We start from the raw sequence: 24,457 nt of genomic DNA on the forward strand, positions 1-24,457 counted from the left end.
TCGTGGCGCAGTGGTTAACGAATCCGACTAGGAACCATGAGGTTGCGGGTTCGGTCCCTGCCCTTGCTCAGTGGGTTAACGATCCGGCGTTGCGGTGAGCTGTGGTGTAGGTCGCAGACGTGGCTCGGATCCCGCGTTGCTGTGGCTCTGGCGTAGGCCAGTAGCTGCGGCTCCTATTGGACCCCTAGCCTGGGAACCTCCATATGCCGAGGGAGCGGCCCAATGAAATAGCAAAAAGACCAAAAAAAAAAAGACAAAGAAGTGCCTTGGAGTTCCCGTCGTGGCTCAGTGGTTAACGAATCCGACTAGGAACCATGAGGTTGTGGGTTCGATCCCTGCTCTTGCTCAGTGGGTTAAGGATCTGGCGTTGCCGTGAGCTATGGTATAGGTTGCAGATGCAGCTCGGATCCCGAGTTGCTGTGGCTCTGGCGTAGGCTGGTGGCTACAGCTCCGATTTGACCCCTAGCCTGGGAACCTCCATGTGCCGCAGGAGCGAAGAAATGGCAAAAAGATAACAAAGTGGCTTGGATCTGGTTTTGCCATTGGAGCTTCCATATGCCATAGGTGCAGCCCTAAAAGGGTATACCCCGTGGGCTCCCACGGGAGGCATGTGTTGATGGGCACATACTACAAATATGAAATATGCAAATACAAATATGCAGCCCTAAAAGGGTATACCCCGTGGGCTCCCACATGGAGGCATGTGTTGATGGGCACATACTACAAATATGAAGGCAGAAAATGGAGTTCCTGTCATGGCACAGGGGTTGCAGCTCCGATTGGACCCCTAGCCTGGAAACCTCCATATGCCGTGGGTGCGGCCCTAAACTCCGCCCCCCCCCCCCAAAAAAAGGAAGAAAACGCCTTCACCTTAAGGCATCCTCAACATTCACTGCCACAGATTTCAGGCCCAGCCCAGGGGTTGGGTCAAAATGTTCAATGACTTGGTTACTCTTTGGTTCAGCTGCCTTTCAAAGTCTTGTTCATGGTCAACACAGCTTGTGAGAAAAGCTGTTTCAGAAATCGCTTTGAAGGGACTTGGGGGTGGTGGGGTCTGAGGCCAGGTAAACTCGAGACGATTCCATAATGTATTAGAGATTTAATGATGAGCTCGGTAACATCAGTACTTTCTTTCGAGAGACAGTTTAATGTGAAGTCAACATTTATTGACGGGCACAGGAGTGATGTGTTCAGAGTCTGGGTTTTTCAGCTTTTCCAAGGATACAGCATCATTAGGGCACTACATCTATCAGAAGTTTTCTCTGCTTCCGGCTAAATTCTCTCCCGATACCATGGCATGCTCGTGGCACCCTGGTGAAGTTAGGCAACAATCATGGGCATAGTCGGAAGGTCACGAGCTCAGATCCACGAGGATGAGATTCAGGTTGATTTCATGCGTTCATCTAAAGCACAGAGCAGGTCATTGGCCAGCCTGCAGGTCTCCGTAGAACTGTGGTGCAGAGCAAGAGGGCAGGGTTGTTGGTATGACAAACACTCCAAGGTGCACCGCCTAGGCTATGTCATGTCCTTATTGCACCAAGAGACCCTGAGAATAAGGTTCCTCAGCTTGGGCACAATGGACGTGCAAGCTAAGTACTCCGTAGGGGCCTGCCCTGCACATTTTATAGGGTGTTTAGTAGGATCCCTGGCCTTACCCACTAGATGCCAGTATCTCCCCACCCCAATATTCCCTGACACTACCAGGTGTTCTTTGAGGGCAGGGGGCCAAATCCTCTTTGGTTGAGAGCTGCTCTGGAATCATCTGGGGCCCCGCCCCACATTCTCTCCATGGTACCGAGTGCCAACACTAAACTCCAAGCTCCATCATCACAGACGGGTGGGTTCCATGGACCCCCTAGCAGCAGGAATCCTCTCACAGAGAAGCCTGTCTCTCGAGGAAGTAAAGAGAGAGCCAGATCATTGCTGATGATCGGATCCTGGGAGGATCTTTGTCTGGACTTCCCGACAAGACCCGGTAGAGGAACGATTCAGCAGCCAATGTCCAGGTACGGTTTTGTTACACGAAGTGCCGCCAAGCTCCTGTGGGTCGTTTTGTTCAGGTCCATTCCAAATAACCTGGGGACACAGAGCGGGAAATATTCCAGGCCACTACTGTGACATCCAACCCACAGAGCAATGCTATCCCGCCTCCTGCGCTGTTAAAATACCTGATTCTCATGACTAGTTCTTCATTTGAAACCACATCCCACTGGGAAATAGGCTTACTCTAAACGAAACACCATTTTAAGTCCCTGATCTGTGTTAGCTCGTGTAATTAGGAATAATCTTAGGAAGAAGAGACTCTTTCTTCATTTTTACAGCCCAGGATACTGAGATGCTAAGAGGTTGGGTTTGCCTTTATATATGTGCGTGTGTAATAAACCTGGTAAGTGATGGAATTAGGATTTGAGGCCAGGCAGAGTAATTCCAGGGTTACTTTGGAAATTTGACAGATTTGGAAATACATACTCATAACTTCTTACCCAAGATCACGGTCACACAGTCAGTAAAAGGTGTGGGCATCTCCCAAGACACAAAGTGAAGGCCTCTCTGTATTTTGTATGAATTGCATACATGAGTGGCCAATGCATTGTTTGCAAATTTTTTAGATTATGTATTTATCCAAACTAGGCGGTGGGGTGTCTCGATGATTGACCTGTCCTCCTGGCTCCAAGCCCCCTCTCCTGTCTTCTCCAGAATCAGGGCCATCTCTCACCAGAGGACTCGAAGTTTGCAGCCAGGATGGCTCAGCCTCTTGCACAGCAGCCGGACCCCTGTGTTCCCCAGGACGTTGTTGGTCAGATAAAGCTCTGTCAGGGTCTGGTTGACCCCCAGCATGGAAGAGAGATCCTCGCAAGCTTTGGCTGTGAGCCCACAGCTGTCCAGCCTGCGCAAAATAAGAAATGGTTGAAGCAACATCAGGACTTACTGCTGGAAAATTTCATCTTCATAAGGAATCAGCATGATGCTTTTAGAGATCAAAAAAAAATTTTTTTTTTTTTTTAAGGAAAAGTAGAGAAAAGCCAAACCAGCCAAGGATAAGGCTTCTGGGGTGGTGGAAAGCATGAAGGAAGGCTTTTACGGATGCTGCTGCATTCACAGTTCCTTCTATCTTAAATACCCTTTGACTCTGCAGGTAAGTACCCATTCCCCCTTCTGGCAATTCTCTCCCAATTTCTCACTGAAACCTCAGTCTCAGTCTATATCTGGGATTAACGTTGTCTTCAGCCTCTAGCAGATACAGGCTCCAGGCCGAAGTTAGTTGGTTTCTATGTCCCCAGCCATCATGAAGGGCTCCAGGTGGGCACGAGAGTCATCCAAAACCAGTGAATCAGAACCATGCTTTTCTTGGAGTTTTTTTCTTTCAGAACTTGTACCTGGAAAGAAGTCATCTATAGATCGCAGGCATTTTGCCACCACATATAGATTCAAGGGTAACCTTAACTGATAATGGAGCCAGTACAAGTATAGAAGATAGTGGAGATCACATATCCAAAGGGTCAAACCATACCTGAAACCCACATTTCGGTTACACAGAGTAATCAGTATTTGTGGGCTTTTTTTCCGGGGGGGGGGGGGGAGCTGTTTTTGTTTTTCTTTTTGCTATGCCCAAGGCATGTAGAGGTTCCCAGGTAGGGATCGAACCCAGGCCATAGTTGCAACCTGCACCACAGCTGCAGCAGCAGCAACACCAGATTCTTAACATGCTGAGCCACAAGGGAACTCCTATTTTTTTTTTTTTTAGAAGCCAACATGATTTGGGTGGCCCACCCCCCAAAAAACCCAATACTATGCCATCTGAGTTTCTCTAATTTCTATTCAGTTTCCAATTGTGTTTCTTTCCTGTATTCCATGCTGTTAATGATGAAAAGAATAATTAGCATTACTGAAGTACTGTTGCAACTGGGGTGTTAAACAGAAATATTTTCTCTCTTAGTTTGGTGCCATGAGGCAATAGATGCTAGTTTTTTCTGCTGTTGTTGTTGCTTTTTTCTGTTTGCCATTTCTTGGGCCGCTCCCGTGGCATATGAAGGTTCCCTGGCTAGGAGTCGAATCGGAGCTGTAGCCACCAGCCTACGCCACAGCCACAGCAACAGCAACACCAGATCCTAGCTGCGTCTGCAACCTATACCACAGCTCATGGCAATGCTAAATCCTTAACCCACTAAGCAAGGCCAGGGATCAAACCTGTAACCTCATGGTTCCTGGTCGGGTTCGTTAACCACTGAGCCGCGACGGGAACTCTGATGCTAGCTTTCAAACAAGGTGTAAGACAACAGTTCAGAGAGTTCTGTGGCACAACAGGTTAAGGATCTGGTGCTGTCACTGCAGCAGCTCAGGTCACTGCTGGTACACAGGTTCGATCCCTGGCCCGAGAACTTCCATATGCCAAGGCTGTGGCCAAAAAGAAAAAAACCGGCAGTGCAGGACTTGCAAAGGAAGAGAAAAAAACAGATCAGTGATGTACAATCACTCAGATCACAGGTACAGAAGGGTCAGAAGTGGACACACAGTGAGAGCTGGGGAGGGGGGGTGCAAACAGGTTGGATTGACCCAGATTATTCCGCGTTGAGAGACTGGGCAGTGGTGGCACCTCCCATGGGGTTCCTGTCAGCACTCACATAAGATCCTCCTGCGAGAGGCAGCATTTGCACACCTGCCAGATGGGGGCGTGGTACTGACATCCCTAAAGGACCCTAGCAGCACCAATGAAAGCAGAGATACTGTTCCAAAGCCCTCATCTTATTTCCCAGTTAGCCAATGCCCCAGATAAGCAGGAGATGCACAAATAGAAGACAAAACAGGAGTTACCGTCGTGGCTCAGTGGTTAACGAATCCAACTAGGAACCATGAGGTTGCGGGTTCAATCCCTGGCCTTGCTCAGTGGGTGAAGGATCTGGCGTTCCCATGAGCTGTGGTATAGGCTGCAGACGCAGTTCGGACCTGGTGTTGCTGTGGCTGTGGTGTAGGCCAGCAGCTACAGCTCCAATTAGACCCCTAGCCTGGGAACCTCCATGTGCCAAGGGGGCGGCCCTAGAAAAGTGCCCCCCCCCAAAAAAAGACAAAACAAAAACAGGTAAGCCTCAACTCATTCTAAGTCGTCTGCCATGTCGGGAGAAAGGGGAAGGAAGAAATATCCATTAATATTGGACTGGAATGCACACTGGAGCAGACTGAATTTTTATTATATAAAGGTTACTGCAAAGCTAGAAATCTGCCCAAGTGACTGCCTGGGGAAATTGGGGGGCGGGGGGTTAACAGAAAATGTCTAGAGGCAACCAGTGAAGGAAAAATTCAGTATTTTGTGTTTTGTAGTCCCACAGAGTATGAATTACTCTACAATTTGTTTGCACCATTTTTCTTTTCACCTCTGGGCATTTTTTTTTCTGTCTTTTGTCTCTTTAGGGCTGCACCCACAACATATGGCATATGGAGGTTCCCAGGCTAGGGGTCAAATCAGAGCCGCAGCTGCGGGCCACAGCCACAGCAACCTGAGATCCAAGCCGCATCTGCGACCTACGCCACAGCTCACGGCAATGCCAGATCCTTAACCCACTGAGCCAGGCCAGGGATCAAACCCGCACCCTCATGGATGCTAGTCGGGTTCATTAACCACTGAGCCATGATGGGAACTCCCCTCTGGGCATCTTGCATCTTCCAAAGTGATGGCGGGATGACCATTCAATAGACGGAAAACTCCAACCCCAGGGACCAGCATCACCACTGGTCCTGACTCACCAGAGTTTCTGGAGCCTGCAGGTGGGGTGTCTCAGCCCCTCACACAGCAAGGACATGCCACAGTCTCCCAGGTCATTAAAGCTCAGGTCCAGCTCCCAGAGGTGGTGGTTGACCTGGAGCACAGCAGAGAGACCCTCACAGGCTGCGGAGCTGAGCCGGCAAATGCCCAGCCTGGAAAGACATTAAGCAAAAGCACAGAGCTGACCCATTCCTTCTGCAGACATCTGAAGCTCAAGAACCTCAAGAGTGCCACTGAACTGGAGTTCCCTGGTGGCCTAGTGGTTAAGGATTTGGCATTGTCACTGCAGTGGCTCAAGTCACTTCTGAGGCATGGGTTCTATCCTTGGCCCAAGAACTTATGCATACCCATGGCCAAAAAAAAAAGAACTGTTACTGTTTTTTGTTTTTTGTCTTTTTGCCATTTCTTGGGCCGCTCCTGCGGCACATGGAGGTTCCCAGGCTAGGGGTCCAGTCGGAGCTGTAGCCGCCGGCCTACGCCAGAGCCACAGCAACATGGGATCCAAGCTGCGTCTGCAACCTACACCACAGCTCACGGCAACGCCGGATCCTTAACCCACTGAGCAAGAGCAGGGATCGAACCCGCAACCTCATGGTTCCTAGTCGGATTCGTTAATCACTGAGCCACGATGGGAACTCCCAAAGCTGTTACTGTATTAACAAACTAGCGGATATAACCCAAAAGAAGCAAACTCACAGGTATAGAGGACAAACTCCAGTGGGTACCAGTGGGAGAAGGAGGGGGGGAGGGGCAATACAGGGGTCGGGGAGTTGGGAGGTGCCAGCTATTGGGTGTAAGATGGGCTCAGGATGTATTTATTGTACAATATGGGGAATGCAGCCAATATTTTGAAATAACCTAAATGGAGTATAACCTTTTTAAATGGTATATAAAAAAAAGAAGTGCTACTTATTGTATAGCTTTTTTCTCCTAATTCCCAGGGATTCCCACAAGTCCTTACCTAGAGCTGCCTGTGCTGTGAAAACCTAAACTCCCTTTTCCTTCCGTGTGTTCATTTCCTCGTGGGACATGTTGGATCTATGTAAATATGACTATTTATGTACGGCTGACCTGGTGCTGCTGGACAGAGGGAAGGGACCCAAGCTTGGCCAACAGAGTCACGTTGGCGTACCTGGATCAAGGCATCCTCAAATTTGCATGGAAGAGCACACATCTACAAATAAACATAAAAATTTCCCAAAACAAACAAACAAAAAGCCAAACCAGAATTTCCCTAAGAGTAGGGCATATTACATGCAAAAACAACTAGAGCAATGGAAAACTGGAATGGGGACAGAGACCAACAGAAAGTCAGACACAAACTGGGGAAGTGGTTTACCACGGAGCTGGCACTGCAAGACCAGCAAGGAAAGAATGAGTTCTTTATTAAATGGTGCTGCAAAAACTGGAGACAAGTAAGGTGGATTCCACCTAACTACATATATAAATGTACAAATGAAGTTAAGCCTGTCTTTGACATTGTGTTGGTAAATTAGATGTCATAAAAAATATGTATATATCATAGATACAAACTACTATATATTAAATAGATCAGTAACAAGGTCCTGCTGTATAGCATAGGGAACTGTATTCAATATCTTATAATAAACTATAATGGAAAATAATCTGAAAAAGAATACATTCTTTTTTTGTTTTTTTTTGTTTTTTTGCTTTTTAGGGCCGAATCTGCAGCATATGGAGGTTCCTAGGCTAGGGGTCCAATCGGAGCTGTAGCTGCCAGCCTACCCCACAGCCACAGCAACGCCAGATCCAAGCTGTTTTCTGCAATCTACACCACAGCTCATGTCAATTCTGGATCCTTAACCCACTGAGCGAGGCCAGGGATCAAACCCGTACCCTCATGGATCCTAGTTGAGTTCATTAACTGCTGAGCCATGAAGGGAACTCTAAGAATATACTCTAAAAAAGAGCTTAGGGGAGGCGTTCATGAGGAAGAAGCATTTGTTTTGAGTCCTAACAGATGAAACATATTTTTATATATAAATATAAAATATACACATATACATATATAAAAATATACATATAGACAATCATATATGTATAACTGAATCACTTTGCTGTACCCTAGAAATTAATACAACATTGTAAATCAACTACTCTTCAATTTTTATTTTTATATCTTTTTGGTCATGCCTGCAGCATGTGAAGGTTCCTGGGCTACAGCAGTGAATGCCAGATCCTTTACCCACTGTGCCACAAGGGAACTCCCTAATTTCAATTTTTTTAAATAAACAAAAAGTAAAAATATATATCATAGAAATACATATAGATTTGGTTTCAAAACATAAAGATTTGAAAGAATCCATGGACAAGCTGATAGACTGATGATCTTCTGCGAATACATACATTTCCTAAGTCTGCTATCGACCAAGGGTTAATATCTAAAATATTTAGGGAACATCTGCAAATCAACCAAGCAAATATGAAACTCATTCTAAAGAAATAAACTACATGGGAGTTCCCATTGTGGCACAGTGGTTAATGAATCCGACTAGGAACCATGAGGTTGGGGGTTCGATCCCTGGCCTTGCTCAGTGGGTCAAGGATCCTGCATTGCCGTGAGCTATGGTGTAGGTCACAGACGAGGCACGGATCTGGTGTTGCTGTGGCTGTGGTGTAGACCAGAGGCTGCAGCTCCAATTAGACCCCTAGCCTGAGAACCTCCATATGCCATGGGAGCGGCCCTGGAAAAGGCAAAAAGCCAGAAAAGAAAAGAAAAAAGAAAGAAATTATGAATAGGCAAATCACAGAATGGGGAAATGTAAAAGGCTAAGAAGCACACGAATTGAGGCTCCACTTCACTAATTATGACCAAAAAAAACAAACATTTTCCACCCATCAGAATATTAAAAATAGAAAGCTGAATAATCATAAAAATATGAGGAAGTGGAAGCTTTTTTTTATTGCTGGTGGACGTGTAAACAGTTGCATTTTCCTAGAGAGCAATTTGGATTTTCTTTTTTTTTTGGCTGCCCCTGGCACACACAGAAGTTCCCGGGCCAGGGATCGAAATCATACCACAGCAGTGACCAGAATCACTACAGTGACAAAGCCATACCCTTCACCCACTGGGCTACCAGGGAAATTCACAAATTAGACACTGATAAGTGACAAAGAGAAGAATAAGGTTAAGTGGAATCCTAAAACTAGACTTTATCTAGGGGCTTAGGGAAGGTGTCCATGAGAAAGAAGCATTTGTTTTGGGTCCTAACAGATGAAACGGGTGTTATCAGGGCTAAAAAAGGAGAGAGAGCAGAAGGGCATTCCAGAAAGGAAGAATGGCTTGTGCAAAGGTCCTGTGGCAGAGAAACGTTTGAAAGGAGGCTGCTGTAGCTAGAGGTTAGGAGAAGAGAGGAGGGAGATGGCCCCATTGAGCCCAGACAAGAGGGCAGGGATTGTGAATTTGGCCTCGCAGGGTGTGAGCAGAGCAGGACTCACCGGAGGGTCTGGAGTTTGCACTGGGGGTGCCTGAGGCCCTCACAAAGCAGCAGCACTCCGGGGTCCCCCAGTTCATTCAGGCTCAGGTCTAGCTCCATCAGGCTCTGGTTCCCACTGAGGGTGGCAGCCAGGTCTTCACAGGCAGCAGCACTGAGTTGGCAGATCTTCAACCTGTGGGAAAATCCAGTTCAACAGATATTATGGAGTGTTGCCCCTTCAAGGCTCATTTGTGTGTGTGTGTGTGTGTGTGTGTGTGTGTGTGTCTTTTTAGGGCTGCACCCATGGCATATGAAGGTTCCCAGGCTCGGGGTGGAATCGGAGCTATAGCCACTGGCCTACACCACAGCCAGAGCAACTTGGAATCTGAGCCACATCTGCCACCTACACCACAGCTCATGGCAACTCCAGATCATTAACCCACTGAGCGAGGCCAAGGATCGAACCTGTGTCCTCATGGATACTAGTCAGATTCATTTCAGCTGAGCCACAAAGGGAACTTCTCTATAAGACTAATTTTATCCTCCCTGCTCCCAATCTTAAAAGGAAACTTTTCAGGAGTTCCTGATGTGGCAAAATGGGTTAATGATCTGGCTTGTCTCTGTGGCGGCACTGGTTCCTTCCCAGGTTAAGGATCTGGCATTGCTGCAGCTGTGGCTCAGATCTGATCCCTGGCCCAGAAACTTCCATATGCCCTGAGTGCAACCGAAAAAGGAAAAAAAGGAACCTTTTCAAATAAACAGGTTGTTTGAAAAAGAGCCAAAGGTTTGAATAGACGTTTCTCCAAAGAAGACATATAATAGCCACAAATCACATGAAAAGATGTTTAACTTCATTAATCATTAGGAAAATGCAAATCAAAAGAGCAATGAGATATCACCACATTCGTACATACTCGGATAACTACTATCCCCGCCGAAAGCAAGCAAGCAAGCAAGCAAGCAAGCAAACACTGCTTGCTTCAGCACTACATATACTAAAAAAAAAAAATTAAAAGTAAAACAAAAAAACCAGTGTTGGCAAGGATGTGGAGAAATTGGCAAACTTGTGCACCATTAGTGAGAATGTAAGATGGAAACTTTCTGCCCCATTGGTGGGAACTTCTCCCACTGTGAAAAACAATAAGACTGAATAGGAGTTCCTGTTGTGGGGCAGTGGTTAACGAATCCGACTAGGAACCATGAGGTTGCGGGTTCGGTCCCTGCCCTTCCTCAGTGGGTTAAGGATCCGGCATTGCCGTGAGCTGTGGTGTAGGTTGCAGACGCAGCTCGGATCCCGAGTTGCTGTGGCTCTGGCGTAGGCCGGTAGCTGCGGCTCCGATTCAACCCCTAGCCTGGGAACCTCCATATGCCACGGGAGTGGCCCAAGAAATAGCAGCAGCAACAACAATAACAACAACAACAACAACAAACAATATGACTGAATCCTCAAAAAATTAAAAATAACTTTATGATCCATCAGTTCCACTCCTGGTTGTATACCCAAAAGAATTAACAGCAGGGGCCCAAAGTAACATTTGTACCCTAATGTTCATTAGCATTATGCAAAAGAGCCAAAAGGCGGAAGCAACCCAAGTGTCCATTAACGGATGAATGAATGAATAAACAAAATGTATTTTATCTAAATCTGTATCTATCTATCTATCTATACTCACACACAATGGAATATTATGCAGCCTTAAGAAGGAAGGAAATTCTAACAGAGGCTACAACATGGATGAACCTTGAAAACATCATACTAAGTGAAATAAACCATTCACAAAAAGACAACTGCTTTGTTTTTGTCTTTAAAAAACAATGTATTGAAGCATAGTTGATTTGCCATATTGGATGAATTTCTGCTGGAAGGACAACTCCTTTGTGATTCCAAGGATGCGAGGTCCCAGGAATCGCATCGCCTTCCCAAAGCCAGAGGGTACCACTCACCACAAGATCCGTAGCCTGCAGACGGGGTGTCTCAAGCCTTGACACAAAAGCCTCAGACCAGAATCCTCCAGTGCATTTCCTGTCAGGTCCAGCTCCTCCAGGTGTCGACTGGAGCTGAGCACAGAGGCGATCTCCTGGCAAGCCCCAGCCTCCAGCTGACACTTCCTCAACCTTGGAAGGAAGGAGACCTTGAAGAGGCCACCATCTTGCTTTTCTGCATCCTGATGGCTCCTGCCCCTTTAATCACACAACCTGAACCTCCCCACGCCACTCCAATTACTTAGAGGGACAAGACTTGGTCATTTCCAGCAAGGAGCGTCCTGCCTTGTAAGACAAACAGGTGAGCAATTGTGACCCAGGGGCGGTGGTGCCATGGAAGCAGTAATATAAAGCATGATAATTCAGGGAGGGGTTTCTAGAGCTCACAAACCTGTTTTTGCAATCATCACCCCTCCACCCTGGGACCTCAAGTGACTTTTCTTTTGTTTGTTTGTTTGTTTTTTTAGGGCTGTAACCCATGACATATGGAAGTTCCCAGGCTAGAGGTCGAATTGGAGCTGTGAGCCCAGAGCCACAGCAACGCCAGATCTGAACTGCAACTGTGACCTACACCGCAGCTTGCAGGAATGCCAGGTCCTTAATCCACTGAGCAAGGCCAGGGATCAAATCTGCATCCTTATGGATACTAGTAGGGTTCTTATCCCACTGAGCCACAACGGGAACTCCTGGGTGGTTTTCCTAAAACAGTGGCCTTGTGGGAAAAGGGAATGACATGACTTAAGGACCTTTGCATGGGGACCTCTGGGGTTCTGACTCCTTAGGATGCAGTCAACAAGCAGAGTGTGGGTTCTGAGTGAACAAGTGGCCCCAGGGACTCCACATCACATGGACATTGGTGAGGTCAGAAGAGGCCAGAAAGAGGTTCTTCAAAGTCCAAAGAGTCCGGGGCAGAGGTCTAAGGTCATGGGTCTAAGGGCAGCCCTAGTTCAAGGCAGAGGTTTGGAGATCAGCATTAGGGGAGATGCTGTCACCAAGCAGGACCCTATGGGGCTTTCCTAGGACAGACCCCCACCCATGTCCTCCACCTGCCTTTTGTCTGTAGAAAAACTTCAAAGGATCAATTTAATCAGAGAAGTGAGGAAATGCAGAGAAAAAGGAAAATAGTCGATCAAGACAAAATAATACTACTTGAGCCATGCAACAAAGTCAAGGACCTTTAGTTCTTCCTCAAGGATTATGGGTAAAATTTTGAGCCATGTCCTTTGAGCTCTTCTGCAGATGCTGAAACCCCATCAGGTGAAATAAGTTAACTGTCTGTGGCCCACAAACAGGTAGACCCCGGACTGGACAGGTTAGAACCAGAAGGTTGATGATGCTGGCTCCTGCTGAGCTCACCACCAACCAATCAGAAGATGGTCCTCAAGCTGACCACGCCCCTGCTCCTTGAACCCTATGACTCTTCACTACCCCACAGGGGCAGGGGGCACACAGTCTTGAGCGCATTAGCCTGCAGTGGCCCCCTTTGCCTGGCAAAGCAATAAAAGCTTTCTTTCCACCTCACCCCAAACTCTAGCTCCAAGATTTAATCCAGCAGCGTTTGTGCAGAGGCTGGATTTCAGCAACAATACTTCAAGCTGGGAGGCAGGGTTGGAGAGAGACAACAAGCTTGCCCGGGGAATCAGGGGAGCCGGGGAGATCATGAAGACAGAGGGTTTGTTCCGGGGCCGGGGTGGGGTACTCACTGCACCATCTGTAGCCTGCACTTGGGGTGCCGGAGCCCCTTGCAAAGCAGCTTCACGCCTGGTAGCCCCAGGCTGTTGCCACTCAGATCCATCCTTACTAAGTGCTTATTGGCTATCAGTGCCAACGCCAGGTCCTGGCAGGCAGAGCTGGAGATCTGGCACCTCTTCAACCTGGGATGGGAAAAAGAAAAAAAGAGGCAGGTAATTTCCTCTGTGGTTGTTTTGTGCAATCTCTCTCTTGTCCTTTCTCCCTCGCTGTCTTTTTTTTTTTTTTTTGCTTTTTAGGGCCGCACCCACGGCATATGGAGGTTCCCAGGATTTGGGTCCCATCGAAGCTACAGCTGCTAGCCTACATCACGGCCACAGCAATGCAGGATCCAAGCCAAATCCGAGAACTACACCACAGCTCACAGCAACGCCGGATCCTTAACCCACTGAGCGAGGCCAGGGATAGAACCTGCGTCCTCATGGAAACTAGTCAGATTTGTTTCCACTGAGCCACAACAGGAACTACCTATGTTCTTTCTGACTGAGTCCTAGGAGAGGGAGCAGGAGGGCCACCAGAAGGTCGTGGACCAGCCTAGACTCACCTGAGGTTCTGAAGTTTGCAACTGGGGTGTCCGAGTCCTTGACACAGCAGCTTCACCCCCCGGCTTCCCAGGGCATTGCTGTACAAAACCAGCTCCACCAGGTTGGGACTGGTGCTCAGGGCAGCAGCCAGCTGCTCACTATAGGCATCTGGCAGAAGATTCCTCTCAGGTCTGCACAAAGGAAAGACAGGACAGTGGCTTTCCCAAGGTGATGTATGGCCCTTTGTATGTCACTTTATAATTCATGAAGATTCTGTCATCTTTATTTTAATTTCTTCTTTCTTTCTCTCTCTCTCTTTTTGGCCATGCCCACGGCATGAAAAAGTTCCCATGCCAAGGATGGAACTTGTGCCAGTGACAACACCAGGCCATTAACCGCAAAGCTACCAGGGAACTCCCTACTTTTTTTTTTTTAAGGTCGCACCCACAGCATATGGAAGCTGTCAGGCTAGGGGTTAAAGTGGAGCTGGAGCTGCAGGCCTACACCACAGCCAGAGCAACGCAGGATCCAAGCCCCGTGACCTACACCACAGCTCGTGGCAACGCCAGATCCTTAACCCACCGAGTAAGGCCAGGACCAAACCCCCGTCCTCATGGATACTAGTTGGATTCATTACGGCTGAGCCACAAAGGGAACTCCCTACTTTAATTTATCTCCTGAATGACCCTCAGTTACTTGCCCCAAGAATCCATAACCTCCAATTACAAGCCCTTAGCCAAATTCTATATGTGGGTCTTCTAGCAATGATTGGCAAGGTACAGCCCATGACCAAATCAGGGCTACAAACTGCTTTTGTAAATACAGCTTTATGGGAGCCCAACCACACCCATTCATGTATGCATTGTCTACGTTGCTTTCTGCTACACTGGCAGCGTTGAGCAATTGCAACAGAGAATATCCATCCTGCCCACAAAGCTAAAAACATTTAGAGAAGGAGTTCCCGTTGTGGCGCAGCGGTTAACGAATCCGACTAAGAACCATGAGGTTGGGGGTTCGATCCCTGGCCTTGCTCAGTGGGTTAACAATTCAGCGTTGCCCTGAGCGGTGGTGTAGGTTGCAAGTGCGGCTCGGATCCCGTGTTGCTGTGACTGTGAGGTAGGCCAGCAGCTACAGCTCCATTAGACCCCTAGCCTGGGAACCTCCATATGTCGCAGGAAGCGGCCCTAGAAAAGGCGAAAAGACAAAAAAAAAGGGGGGGGGGGCAGGAGTTCGCACTGTGGCACAATGTGTTAAGGATCCAGCATTGCCACAACTGTGGCAAAGGTCACAGCCACAGTTTGAACTTGATCTCTGGCCTAGGATCCTCCATATGCCACAGGCACAGCCCCCCAAAACCCAAACAAACAAACAAAGGGGGCCAGCAACAAAGACCTCCTGATATAGCACAGGGAACTATACTCACATCTTGTAATAACATATAATAAAAAAGAATCTGTAAAAGAATATATATATTCATGTAGGGGATTCATATATACATATATATATATATATATATTACATATATCTGAACACTTTTTGTACACCTGAAACTAACACAATATTGTAGATCAACTATACCTCAATAAAGATGAAAACCCAGGAAAAAAGATCCATATGGAGTTCCCTTATGGTACTATGGGTTAAGGATCCAGCATTGTTCACTGCTGTGATGCAAGTTCGATCCCTGGTCCAAGAACTTCCGCATGCTTTGGGCATGGCCAAAACCAAACCAAAACAAAACAAAACCACCCGTAAAGTTTAGAAAAACACTGGAAAAAAAAAAAAAGTGCCAAGTCCACAGATAAAAGACCCTTGATAACATTTGTTGATTGAATACATTCTCCTTGACATGGCTCCAACTTAGTCCTGATGAGTACTGTTTAAGAGCAAGTACATACAGAGTTCCCATCGTGGCTCTGTGGTAACAAACCTGCCTAGGATTCATGAGGATTCAGGTTCGATCCCTGGCCTTGTTCTGTGGGTCAAGATCTGGCATTGCTGTGAGCTGTGGTATAGGCCAGCAGCTACAGCTCTGATTTGACCCACGATCTGGGAACTTCCATATGCCATGGGTACAGCCCTAAAAAGACCCCCCCACACACAAAAAAAAAGAGAGCAAGAAAATAACCTGGACATGACTGACATTTTGGGGTCAGGTCCTTATGATGGAGGCTGTTCTGTGCAATGTAGGATGTTTTTGCTGCATCCTTGGCTTCCACTCCCTTGATGCAAGTAGCAGCCCTCCCATCTCTCTTACTTGTGACAACCACCTGTTTCTCCAGATAGCGCCAAATATCTCCTGGGGTGGGAGCCAAGTTACCCCCGTTGAGAACGTGAATTTGGTTAAGCCCATGAACTTGGAGAGCGCTCCCCAGCAAGTACTTACGACTGCGCCAGGGGCGTCTGGGGCCACCTCACCCTGTCTTCTCCATCGGCGTTGTAGGCAGCCCCGTACAGCTGCAGCACCACGGCGTTCCTGCAGTTCTTTGCACAGAAGGAGGAGACCATGTGTTCCATCTTGGTGGCGATACTGTTGACCACGACCACTTGGAAGTGGCTCAGGGCTTGTTGGATGAATCCCTCTTCCTGGAGCTCGTACAGACAGCTGAAGAACTCCAGGGAGCCCTGCTTCAGGGTGGACCCCTCGCTCTGAGCCTTGCTGCGGATCCACTCCAGAAGTTCCATCTTGGTGTGAGGCGAGACTTTCCAGCCAAGCATCTTCTCCAGGGAGCGTCTGGTCTCCTCATTCAGGAGTCCAAACAGGAACCGGACCGTGAGGGCCAGGAAGCTCCTTTCGGAGAAGGCATATTCAGACAACAGCCGGGTGATGTTTTGCTCAGGGCCGGATCCGCTGTCCTCACCATCCAGGATATAGTACATGGCCGCGAAGAATTCCTGGAAACTCAAGTGGATGAAGCTGTAGAACTTCTCACAGTTGATATCCTTCTGGAAGATGTTCATGTTGAGGAAGGAAGAGACATCCGCCACCTCTAGGCCATGCTTCCGGAGGTCCTGCTCCTCAAATAGGATTTTCTGATGCCAGAGGCCATCGGCTGCCAAAGAGCACAGCCCTCTCTGGTTGGGCGGGGGCTGCAGGGTTGGGGTCCCGGGCTTGGGTTGCATCAGACTCAGAAGGTAGAGCAAGTACACGGCTGTCGTGGTCCTGGACATGTGTCTTAAAAGGCCCCCGCCCTCCAACTGCTGCTTGAGGCAGGTGCAAACCACCCAGCACACCATGGGGACGAAACACAGCGTGAAGAGGGGCTCGTTGTCCCTGACGAAACTGAAGACGTAGCTGGCCTGCTCCTCGTTGGGGAAATACTTGTAGAAGAACTCCTTCCTTTCAGCCTCGGAGAAGCCCAGGATCTCCACGTGCCTGGGATGCTCGAGCAAACGGTGAAGCTTCTCCAAAGCCGTAGGCCTGGTGGTGATGAGCAAAGACAGCTCAGGCAGCAGCTTCTTCCGAATCAGGCTGCTAAGGAGAACCTCCGTGGGCCGTTTCTTCTCCCAGCAGAGGCACCAGGGGCCCTGCGGGTCGTGGAAAGAGGGTTTGAGTTCGTCAAAGCCGTCGATGATAAAGAGGAGGCGCTCGGGGGCCCGGACGAGCTCGTGGAGGGGCACGCTGGGCTCGGGCCAGCAACTGGAGATGAGGTCTCGTGCGCTCCGCTCTGTGGTGCTCTGGTTCATCTCCCGGCAGTTGATGTAGAAGACATAATCAAACCTGTCCTGGAAGAGCTTCCCGTCGGCCCAGTCCAGCATTACCTTGTGGGCCAGCATGGATTTGCCCATCCCCGCCGCCCCCTGCAGGACCACAGTGCGCGGTGGCTCCGGGCGCTCCTCATCGGGCTCAAAGAGGGTCTCCATCTGAATGAGGCTGGCCGGGTGGCCGACGGTTCTGGCGTGCCCCCGGCCTGTGTCCAAAAGCTTCTGCTGGGCCCGCAAGGGATTCGAGTGCTCCTTCACCAGGAGGAGCCGCGTGTACCGGTGGCTGAGGTTGACGCATTCCCCCAGGCGCGCGTTGCGGTCTTCCATCAGCCGGAATTTCCTGCGGACATAGTCCCTGTAGGTTTCCTGGGGATCTGGTGGAGAGGAATGAAGGATCCGTATAGAGTCATCAGCAACCTTTTTTTTTTTTGTCTTTTTGCCATTTCTAGGGCCACTTAGCAATGCAGGATCCAAGCCGCATCTGCAACCTACACCACAGCTCAGGGCAACGCCGGACCCTTAACCCATGGAGCAAGGGCAGGGATCGAACCCGCAACCTCATGGTTCCCAGTCAGATTTGTTAACCACTGAGCCATGATGGGAACTCATCAGCAACTTTTAATGAATTCATGAATTCAAGCAAACCTTGGTCTCTAGTACCTACGTGTCCTGTAATAGCCTTGGCAGCATTTTCTAGACAGAGCCTGAGAATTTTGTTATTTATTTCCCTGTACAGGTCTTCCTTTCTGATGAGCAGAGGCATTAAGGTGGGAACTGTGGTTGCCAAGGGGTGGGGGCTCGGGAGATGGACTGGGATTTGGGGGTGAGTAGATGCAAACATTTAGAATAAATAAACAGTGAGGTGCTACTCTACAGCCCAGGGACCTATATCCAATTTCTTGCGGTAGAACATGATGGAAGATCACATGAGGAAAAGAATGTGTGTTTGTGTGTGTATGTGTGTGTATAACTGGGTCACTTTGCTGTACAGCAGAAATTGACAGAACTTTGTAAATCAACTATAATAATAAATTAAGGTGTTCCCCCTGTGGCTCAGCGGTAACAAACCCAACTAGCCTCCATGAGGATGCAAGTTCGATCCCTGGCCTTGCTTCCTGGGTTAAGGAATGGGGGTAGGTCTCAGACGTGGCTTGAATCCTACATTGCTGTGGCTGTGGCATAAGCTGGCAGCTGCAGGTCTGATTTGACCCCTCACCTGGGAACCTCCAAATGGCAGAGGTGCGGCCCTAAAAAGACAAAAAAAAAAAGAGAGAGAGAGAGAGACAAAAATCAAGAAAATAAATTTAAAATCCAACACATGCCTCCGTGATTGAAAACCTTGCAAGCACATTCAAACTTGAGGATGTGAATTTACCTTTTCAACTGTTATTTTTGTGAAATCTAAATATGGATCAAGTAGTTCCAATAAAATTTAGAATTTGAAATAAGATGTGCTCTAAGATACAATGGATTTGAAGACAGCTTTTCGAAAAAGAAGGCGTGTCAAATAACAAATTGATAATGTTTCATATTGATCACATGGTACAATGAGAATATTTTGGATATATTGGGTTAGATAAAATATTTTATTAAAATTAATTTCACTCATTTCTTTTTGTTGGTAGAACATTATAAATAACATATGTGGTTTACATTGTGTTTCTACTAGGCAGAGCTGCTTTAGAGTTTTCCAAATCATTATTTTATCTGATGCTTCCAGAGAAGGAGGCAGGCAGACAAGGTATATTTTACAAATGGGAAAACAGATCCAGACCCAGGGTCGACGACTTCTCTAAGACCGTGTGGGAGTTCCCGTGGTGGCTCAGTGAAAAGACATCTGACTAGTATTGATGAGGATGCAGGTTTGATCCCTGGCCTCGCTCAGGGGGTTACGGATCCGGCATTGCTGTGAGCTGTGGTTTAGGTTGCAGAGGCAGCTCAGATCTGGTGTTGCTGTAGCTGTGGCTGTGGCTGGCGGCTACAGCTCCAATTCAACCCCTAGCCTGGGAACGTCCAGATGCCGCAGGTGCGGCCCTAAACAATTAAAAAAAAAAAAAAGACCACGTGATGAATCTATGGTAGGACAGAAATGGGGATCCATGGAGCTGGATTCTAGATCCAGCACATGGACTATGCCCTTGAAAGAGTGTCTAGAATCATTCATGTTTTATTGTTGACGATGTTGCTGTCCATTCAACAACCCATCCTGCTGCTTCTTCCTGGCCAACGATCCTGATTTTATTCAGGTGGTCTGTGTTGATTCCTTGATTCCTGTGACTATTATCCCTTCAGAAGCCCCCCCCAGGGATGAATGAGACTATTTTGCTACATCCGTCATGAGTATGTGCGCCAGTCCTGACCAAGGCGTTACACGGGTATAGAAATTTAATGGCAGGATTTTATTTTGAATAAAATGAAAATCTCCCCCCCCCAGCCCCGCCCCACCCCACTTTTTAGGGCCACACCTGCAGTTCCCAGGGTAGGGATGGAATCAGAGCTGTAGCTGCCAGCCTACATCAGAGCCACAGCAACTCAGGGTCCCAGCCGCATCTGCGATGAACACAGAAGCTCATGGAAATGCCAGATCCCTGACCCACTAAGCGAGGCCAGGGGTTGATCCCACATCCTCATGGATACTAGTCGGATTCACTTCTGCTGAGCCACGGTGGGATTGCTAAAATGACAATCTCTGGAGGAAGAAACCTTTTGTCTCCCTTTTTCCTCTCCTTGGAAGGCACTTAAATTCTGTGAGATGGTTGGGTTGCCATGAAGTAAGCAGAGGAAATAGGTAACAAGTGGAGCAACAAGTCTTAGGACAAATGAAACTAGGCAGTCGGGGCTTTGGTGGCGTGAATCCACCTTATGAGTTCTGTAGTCGCTCACCCCCAGACTTCTTGTTATATGCAAACAGGAAATGTGTCCTTTTTGCTAGATGGGCTCTCAGTGGGGGAGTCTGAGAAGTGTAGCCTCAAGCATTCTGATGGAGGCAAGGCTCGCGGCTCACCTTTTCTTAGCGTTGCAGGAAAGTCTTCCAGAGAACACGCTGACTGGTTCCCCGGTGAGAACAGGTCACCGGGTGGAGTCTCTAAAAGAGACATTTTACAAGATCAGCTGTCACCTATCTGACCAGCACTCATAATATCAGCTACCATTACATCATACTGTCTATATGATAACAACCCATTGTCCACATGGGTCCCAGTCACGGTGACTGGCACCTCCATTCAATTAATGTCGTCAACTAGGGAGTTCTCTTTCTCTCTCTTTTTTTTTTCTGCTTTTTAGGGCCGCACCTGCAGCATATGGAGGTTCCCAGGCGAGGGATCCAATTGGAGCTACAGCTGCTGGCCTACGCCACAGCCACAGCAACACAGGATCCAAGCCGCATCTGCAACCTACACCGCAGCTCACGGCAACGCCGGATCCTTAACCCACTGAGCAAGGCCAGGGATCGAACCGGTAACCTCGTGGTTCCTAGTCAGATTCGTTTCCACTGCACCATGACAGGAACTCCTCAAGCAGAAAGTTCTGAGTCAACTTGGATTCCTCCCTCCTTTTCAGCCCAGCCGTGTCTCATCCATCACCCAATTCCATCCATCCATCCATTCAACAAATATGCTTTATATTGGGCACCAACGCTAGCCGGGCATTTTTCTAACAAATAAGACGTGAAGTCTCTGCTCCATGGACTTTACACGGTGTGGGGAATTCAGCATATAAAAAAAAATGAACACCAAATACAACTTTAGATCATGATGAGAATTGTGTCCAAAATTAAAGTTATAGTCCAGCGTGATGAAACTAATATTTTATTTTGGGTGGCCAAGAAAGGTTTTCTCTATAAGTATCTACAATTATTCAAGATTATAAATAAATATATTTACACCGTTTTCTTCCTTTATTACTGATAGCACTTTGATTTTCACATATATCCTTAACGGAGTTCCCATCATGGCACAGTGGTTAACGAATCCGACGAGAAGCCATGAGGATGCCTGTTTGGTCCCTGGCCTTGTTCGGAGGGTTAAGGATCCGGTGTTGCTGTGGCTGTGGTGTAGGCCACGGCTACAGCTCCGATTAGACCCCTAGCCTGGGAACCTCCATATGCCGTGGGAGCGGCCCTATAAAAGGCAAAAAGACAAAAAAATAAAGAATAAAATTAAAAAAATAAAAAAACATATATCCTTAATGAAAGATGGGACCCAATCTCGTGTTGCCAAGTCTCATGCACCTTCAGTGATCTCCAGGTTCAGAGACCAGGAGAAAAGGAATCACGTAAGATGGCATCTTAAGAGGTTATCTCTTTCCATAGCACATTACCCACTCAGGAGAGCCTGTGGTTGGAGTTCCTGTCGTGGCTCAGTGATTAACGAATCCGACTAGGAACCATGAGGTTTCGGGTTCCAGCCCTGGCCTTGCTCAGTGGGTTAAGGATCTAGCGTTGTCATGAGCTGTGGTGTAGGTTGCAGATGTGGCTGGGATCCCGAGTTGCTGTGGCACTGGCATAGGCGGTGGCTACAACTCCAATTGGACCCCTAGCCTGGGAACTTCCATATGCCACGGAAGAGCGGCCCTGGAAAAGGCGAAAAGACAAAAAAAAAAAAAAGAGAGAGAGAGCCTGTTGTTAAATATCTTTGAGTTACAAGCCAATTGACATCGCATTAACCGAAAATCAGTTATTCTTTGTAACATCTTTCATACATGTCAACTTTGAATTTTTTTTCTTTTTTGATTGCACCCGCGGCATGCGGAAATTCCTCCTCCAGGGATAGAACCCGAACAAGAGCAGCAACCAGTTCCTTAACCTGCTGAGCAACAAGAGAACTCCTGAATTTTTTTTTTTTTGTCTTTTTGGGCCTCACCACCAGAGACACAGAGGTTCCCAGGCTAGGGGGTCAGATCAGAGCTGTAGCCACCAGCCTATGCCACAGCCACAGCAATGTGGGATCTGAGCCATGTCTGCAGCCTACACCACAGCTCACAGCAACACCAGATCCTTAACCCACTGAACAAGGCCAGGGATGGAACCTGCATCCTCATGGATGCTAGTCAGATTCATTTCAGCTGAGCCACAGCAGGAACTCCAGAGAACTCCTGAATATTTTTAAATTCAATATGTATTTGGAGTTCCTATCATTGCTCAGCAATAGCAAAACCGACTTGTATCCATGAGGATGCAGGTTTGATCCCTGGCCTTGTTCAGTGGGTTAAGGGTCTGGCATTGCCGTGAGCCATGGTGTAGGTTGCAGACACGGTTTAGATCTCAAGTTGCTATGGCTATGGTGTAGGCTGGCAGCTACAGCTCCAATTCAACCCTTAGCCTGGGAGCTTCCATATGCCTCACCTGCAGCCCTAAAACGACAAAAAGAAAAAAAAAAAGAAAAGAAAAAGAAAAAAGAATACTTATTTATTGAACATCTATTCTTTCATGGATTCCAAAAAAATATTTGTTAAACCCTTAGTATGAAAATTGTGGTTTCCTCTTGCTGTGTAGCACAGGGAACTATATCCAATCATTTGTGATAGAACATGATGGACGATAATACAAGGAAAAGAATGTAGATATATGCATGACTGGGCCACACTGCTGTACAGCAGAAATTGATACAATATTGTAAATCAACTATAATAAAATTTTTTTTTAAAAGAAAGAATGCAAACGATTGCCTTTGGAATGGATAAGCTATGAGATCCTGCCGTATAGCACTGGGAACTCTATCTAGGCACTTAGGATTGGAGCATGACGGAGGATAATGTGAGAAAAAGAATGCATATATGTATGTGTGACTGGGTCACTTTGCTGTACAGTAGAACAGTGACAGAACACTGGAAACCAACTATAATGGAAAAAATAAAAATCATTTTTAAAAAAGAAAAATAAATAAATAAATAAATAAGGAAAGAAAAGTGGGGTTTCCAAGGCAGCCAGCAGGGCGGTTGAGGGTGCGGGGCAGAGGCAGGAAGGGGGGAAAAAGCTAAGTACTGCATTCACAGAGAAAGCAGTGCCTTCCTCAAGGTTCTGATGGATGAGCAGAATTTTTCCAGGCAAAGTAGAGGGAAAATGTCAGACAGAACTGCAGCATGAGCCAAGGCCAAAGGAATGCATTAGAGGCAGGTGTCCTGAGCTTCTCAGGAAGAAGGGGATCAGGGGGGTGCCACCTTGGCCTTCCACTACCTCCTTACCCCTCACCAGGTCCTCTCTCTGTCCTCTCTCCAACAGGTCCTTCCTGTTGATCTGCTCAAAGATGCTTAAAGTCAGCAGCCAGGCCTCCCGGATCCCGCAATGGGCCGCCAGCAGCTGGGCCATTTCCAGGGGACCAGCGGGCTCCATCCGCCCCCAGGGGATCTTGTGCTTCCCCATCTCTGTCGCCATCCCCAGGTATAACTTGAACTTCTTCAGCTCCACAGCCTCCAGTTCTTCCAAGTAGGCGCAGAGGCGACAGAGGCCGTTCCTGAGCGGGGTTGGGGACATGGGGGCGTCCGGGACCCTGAGGAGAAGCTGGACGCGAGGATGTTTCTATGCCCAGGACGGAGCGATTCCAGCGGCCGGGCACTGACGGTCGCAGGCAGAGGCATGAACGAGAGGAAAGTTTTTCTGTTGAAATAGTGCTCCCCTCCCCTCGGTTTCCGCCCGTCCCACCCACACCCCCGGGGTCCACTTCGAAGAAGCGGAAGTTGGGAAGCGTTGGGAAATCGCAGGAGGCATGCGATGCATGAGAAAGACTTTCACTTCTGTTCCCTCTTCCTGGCTCCCCAGACCAAACATGCACCCCCTTTCCTGTGTTCTCCCTGCCGTCAGCCTGGCCTCACCCTGTCCGCGGTAGGTAAGACTCCAAACAGCCTCTGCCTGCTGCAGAATTCGACCTCCTCTCGGTTGCGTATCAGCCGCGCACGTGTTACTTGCATTAGCAGACGGCAGGGGAGCAAATGCGGCGGTGAAATGCGGGCAGGTCTTTTCCAGGTCTTTTCTCTTCCAGATGAGGAGACAGAAGCCCAGAAAGGCACACTGATTCTCCAACATCACACAGCTAAACAGCAGCTCTCTGATCTCCTTGAGCCCACCAGGCAGCCCTCTGATGCGTTAAAAGGACACAGCCTGGAGAAGGATGCACCCCAAATAACGATCAGGTCTTCCTTTTTGGGAGAGATTTAGGTGGAATGGGGAGAAAGGAGGGGCTTTGTAACTGTATATTATTTAAATTTCTCTCTCTCCCTCTCTCTCCCTCTCTCTCTCTCTCTCTCTTTTTTGGCTGCCTCCAGGGCATGTGGAAATTCCCAGTCCAGGCAACTCAAGCTGCTGC

General features: G+C 48.0%; 1 protein-coding gene across 2 annotated transcripts; it reads right to left on the minus strand.

Moving 5' to 3' along the window:
• Positions 1 to 1,127: 1,127 nt before the first annotated feature.
• On the minus strand, positions 1,128 to 23,740 carry NLRP12 (NLR family pyrin domain containing 12). Of its 2 annotated transcripts, XM_047792686.1 has the most exons (10): positions 23,340 to 23,740; positions 20,161 to 20,241; positions 15,838 to 17,530; positions 13,472 to 13,642; positions 12,882 to 13,052; positions 11,140 to 11,310; positions 9,218 to 9,388; positions 5,740 to 5,910; positions 2,717 to 2,887; positions 1,128 to 2,076 (listed from the first exon to the last, which is right to left on the minus strand). In XM_047792686.1, the coding sequence occupies exons 1-10, from the start codon at positions 23,626 to 23,628 to the stop codon at positions 1,989 to 1,991; spliced, it is 3,177 nt and encodes a 1,058-aa protein (XP_047648642.1). In that variant the 5' UTR covers positions 23,629 to 23,740; the 3' UTR covers positions 1,128 to 1,988. The 2 variants fall into 2 exon arrangements, with proteins under 2 accessions (XP_047648642.1, XP_047648643.1); XM_047792687.1 differs by lacking the exon at positions 5,740 to 5,910.
• Positions 23,741 to 24,457: the final 717 nt, after the last annotated feature.

The sequence above is a fragment of the Phacochoerus africanus genome, chromosome 8, assembly GCF_016906955.1.
Source record: "Phacochoerus africanus isolate WHEZ1 chromosome 8, ROS_Pafr_v1, whole genome shotgun sequence".
NCBI classification, from domain to species: domain Eukaryota; kingdom Metazoa; phylum Chordata; class Mammalia; order Artiodactyla; family Suidae; genus Phacochoerus; species Phacochoerus africanus.

What these genes read in the sequence shown, in the direction of transcription:
- NLRP12 (XM_047792686.1), bottom strand. Translation starts at nt 23,628, where the DNA reads ATGTCCCCAACCCCGCTCAGGAACGGCCTCTGTCGCCTCTGCGCCTAC. An exon ending in TCCTGCAACGCTAAGAAAAG is followed by an intron (nt 17,531 to 20,160) that starts GTGAGCCGCGAG and finishes CCTCTCCACCAG; the next exon opens with ATCCCCAGGAAACCTACAGG. An exon ending in TGCAGGCTACGGATCTTGTG is followed by an intron (nt 9,389 to 11,139) that starts GTGAGTGGTACC and finishes ATTTTCCCACAG; the next exon opens with GTTGAAGATCTGCCAACTCA.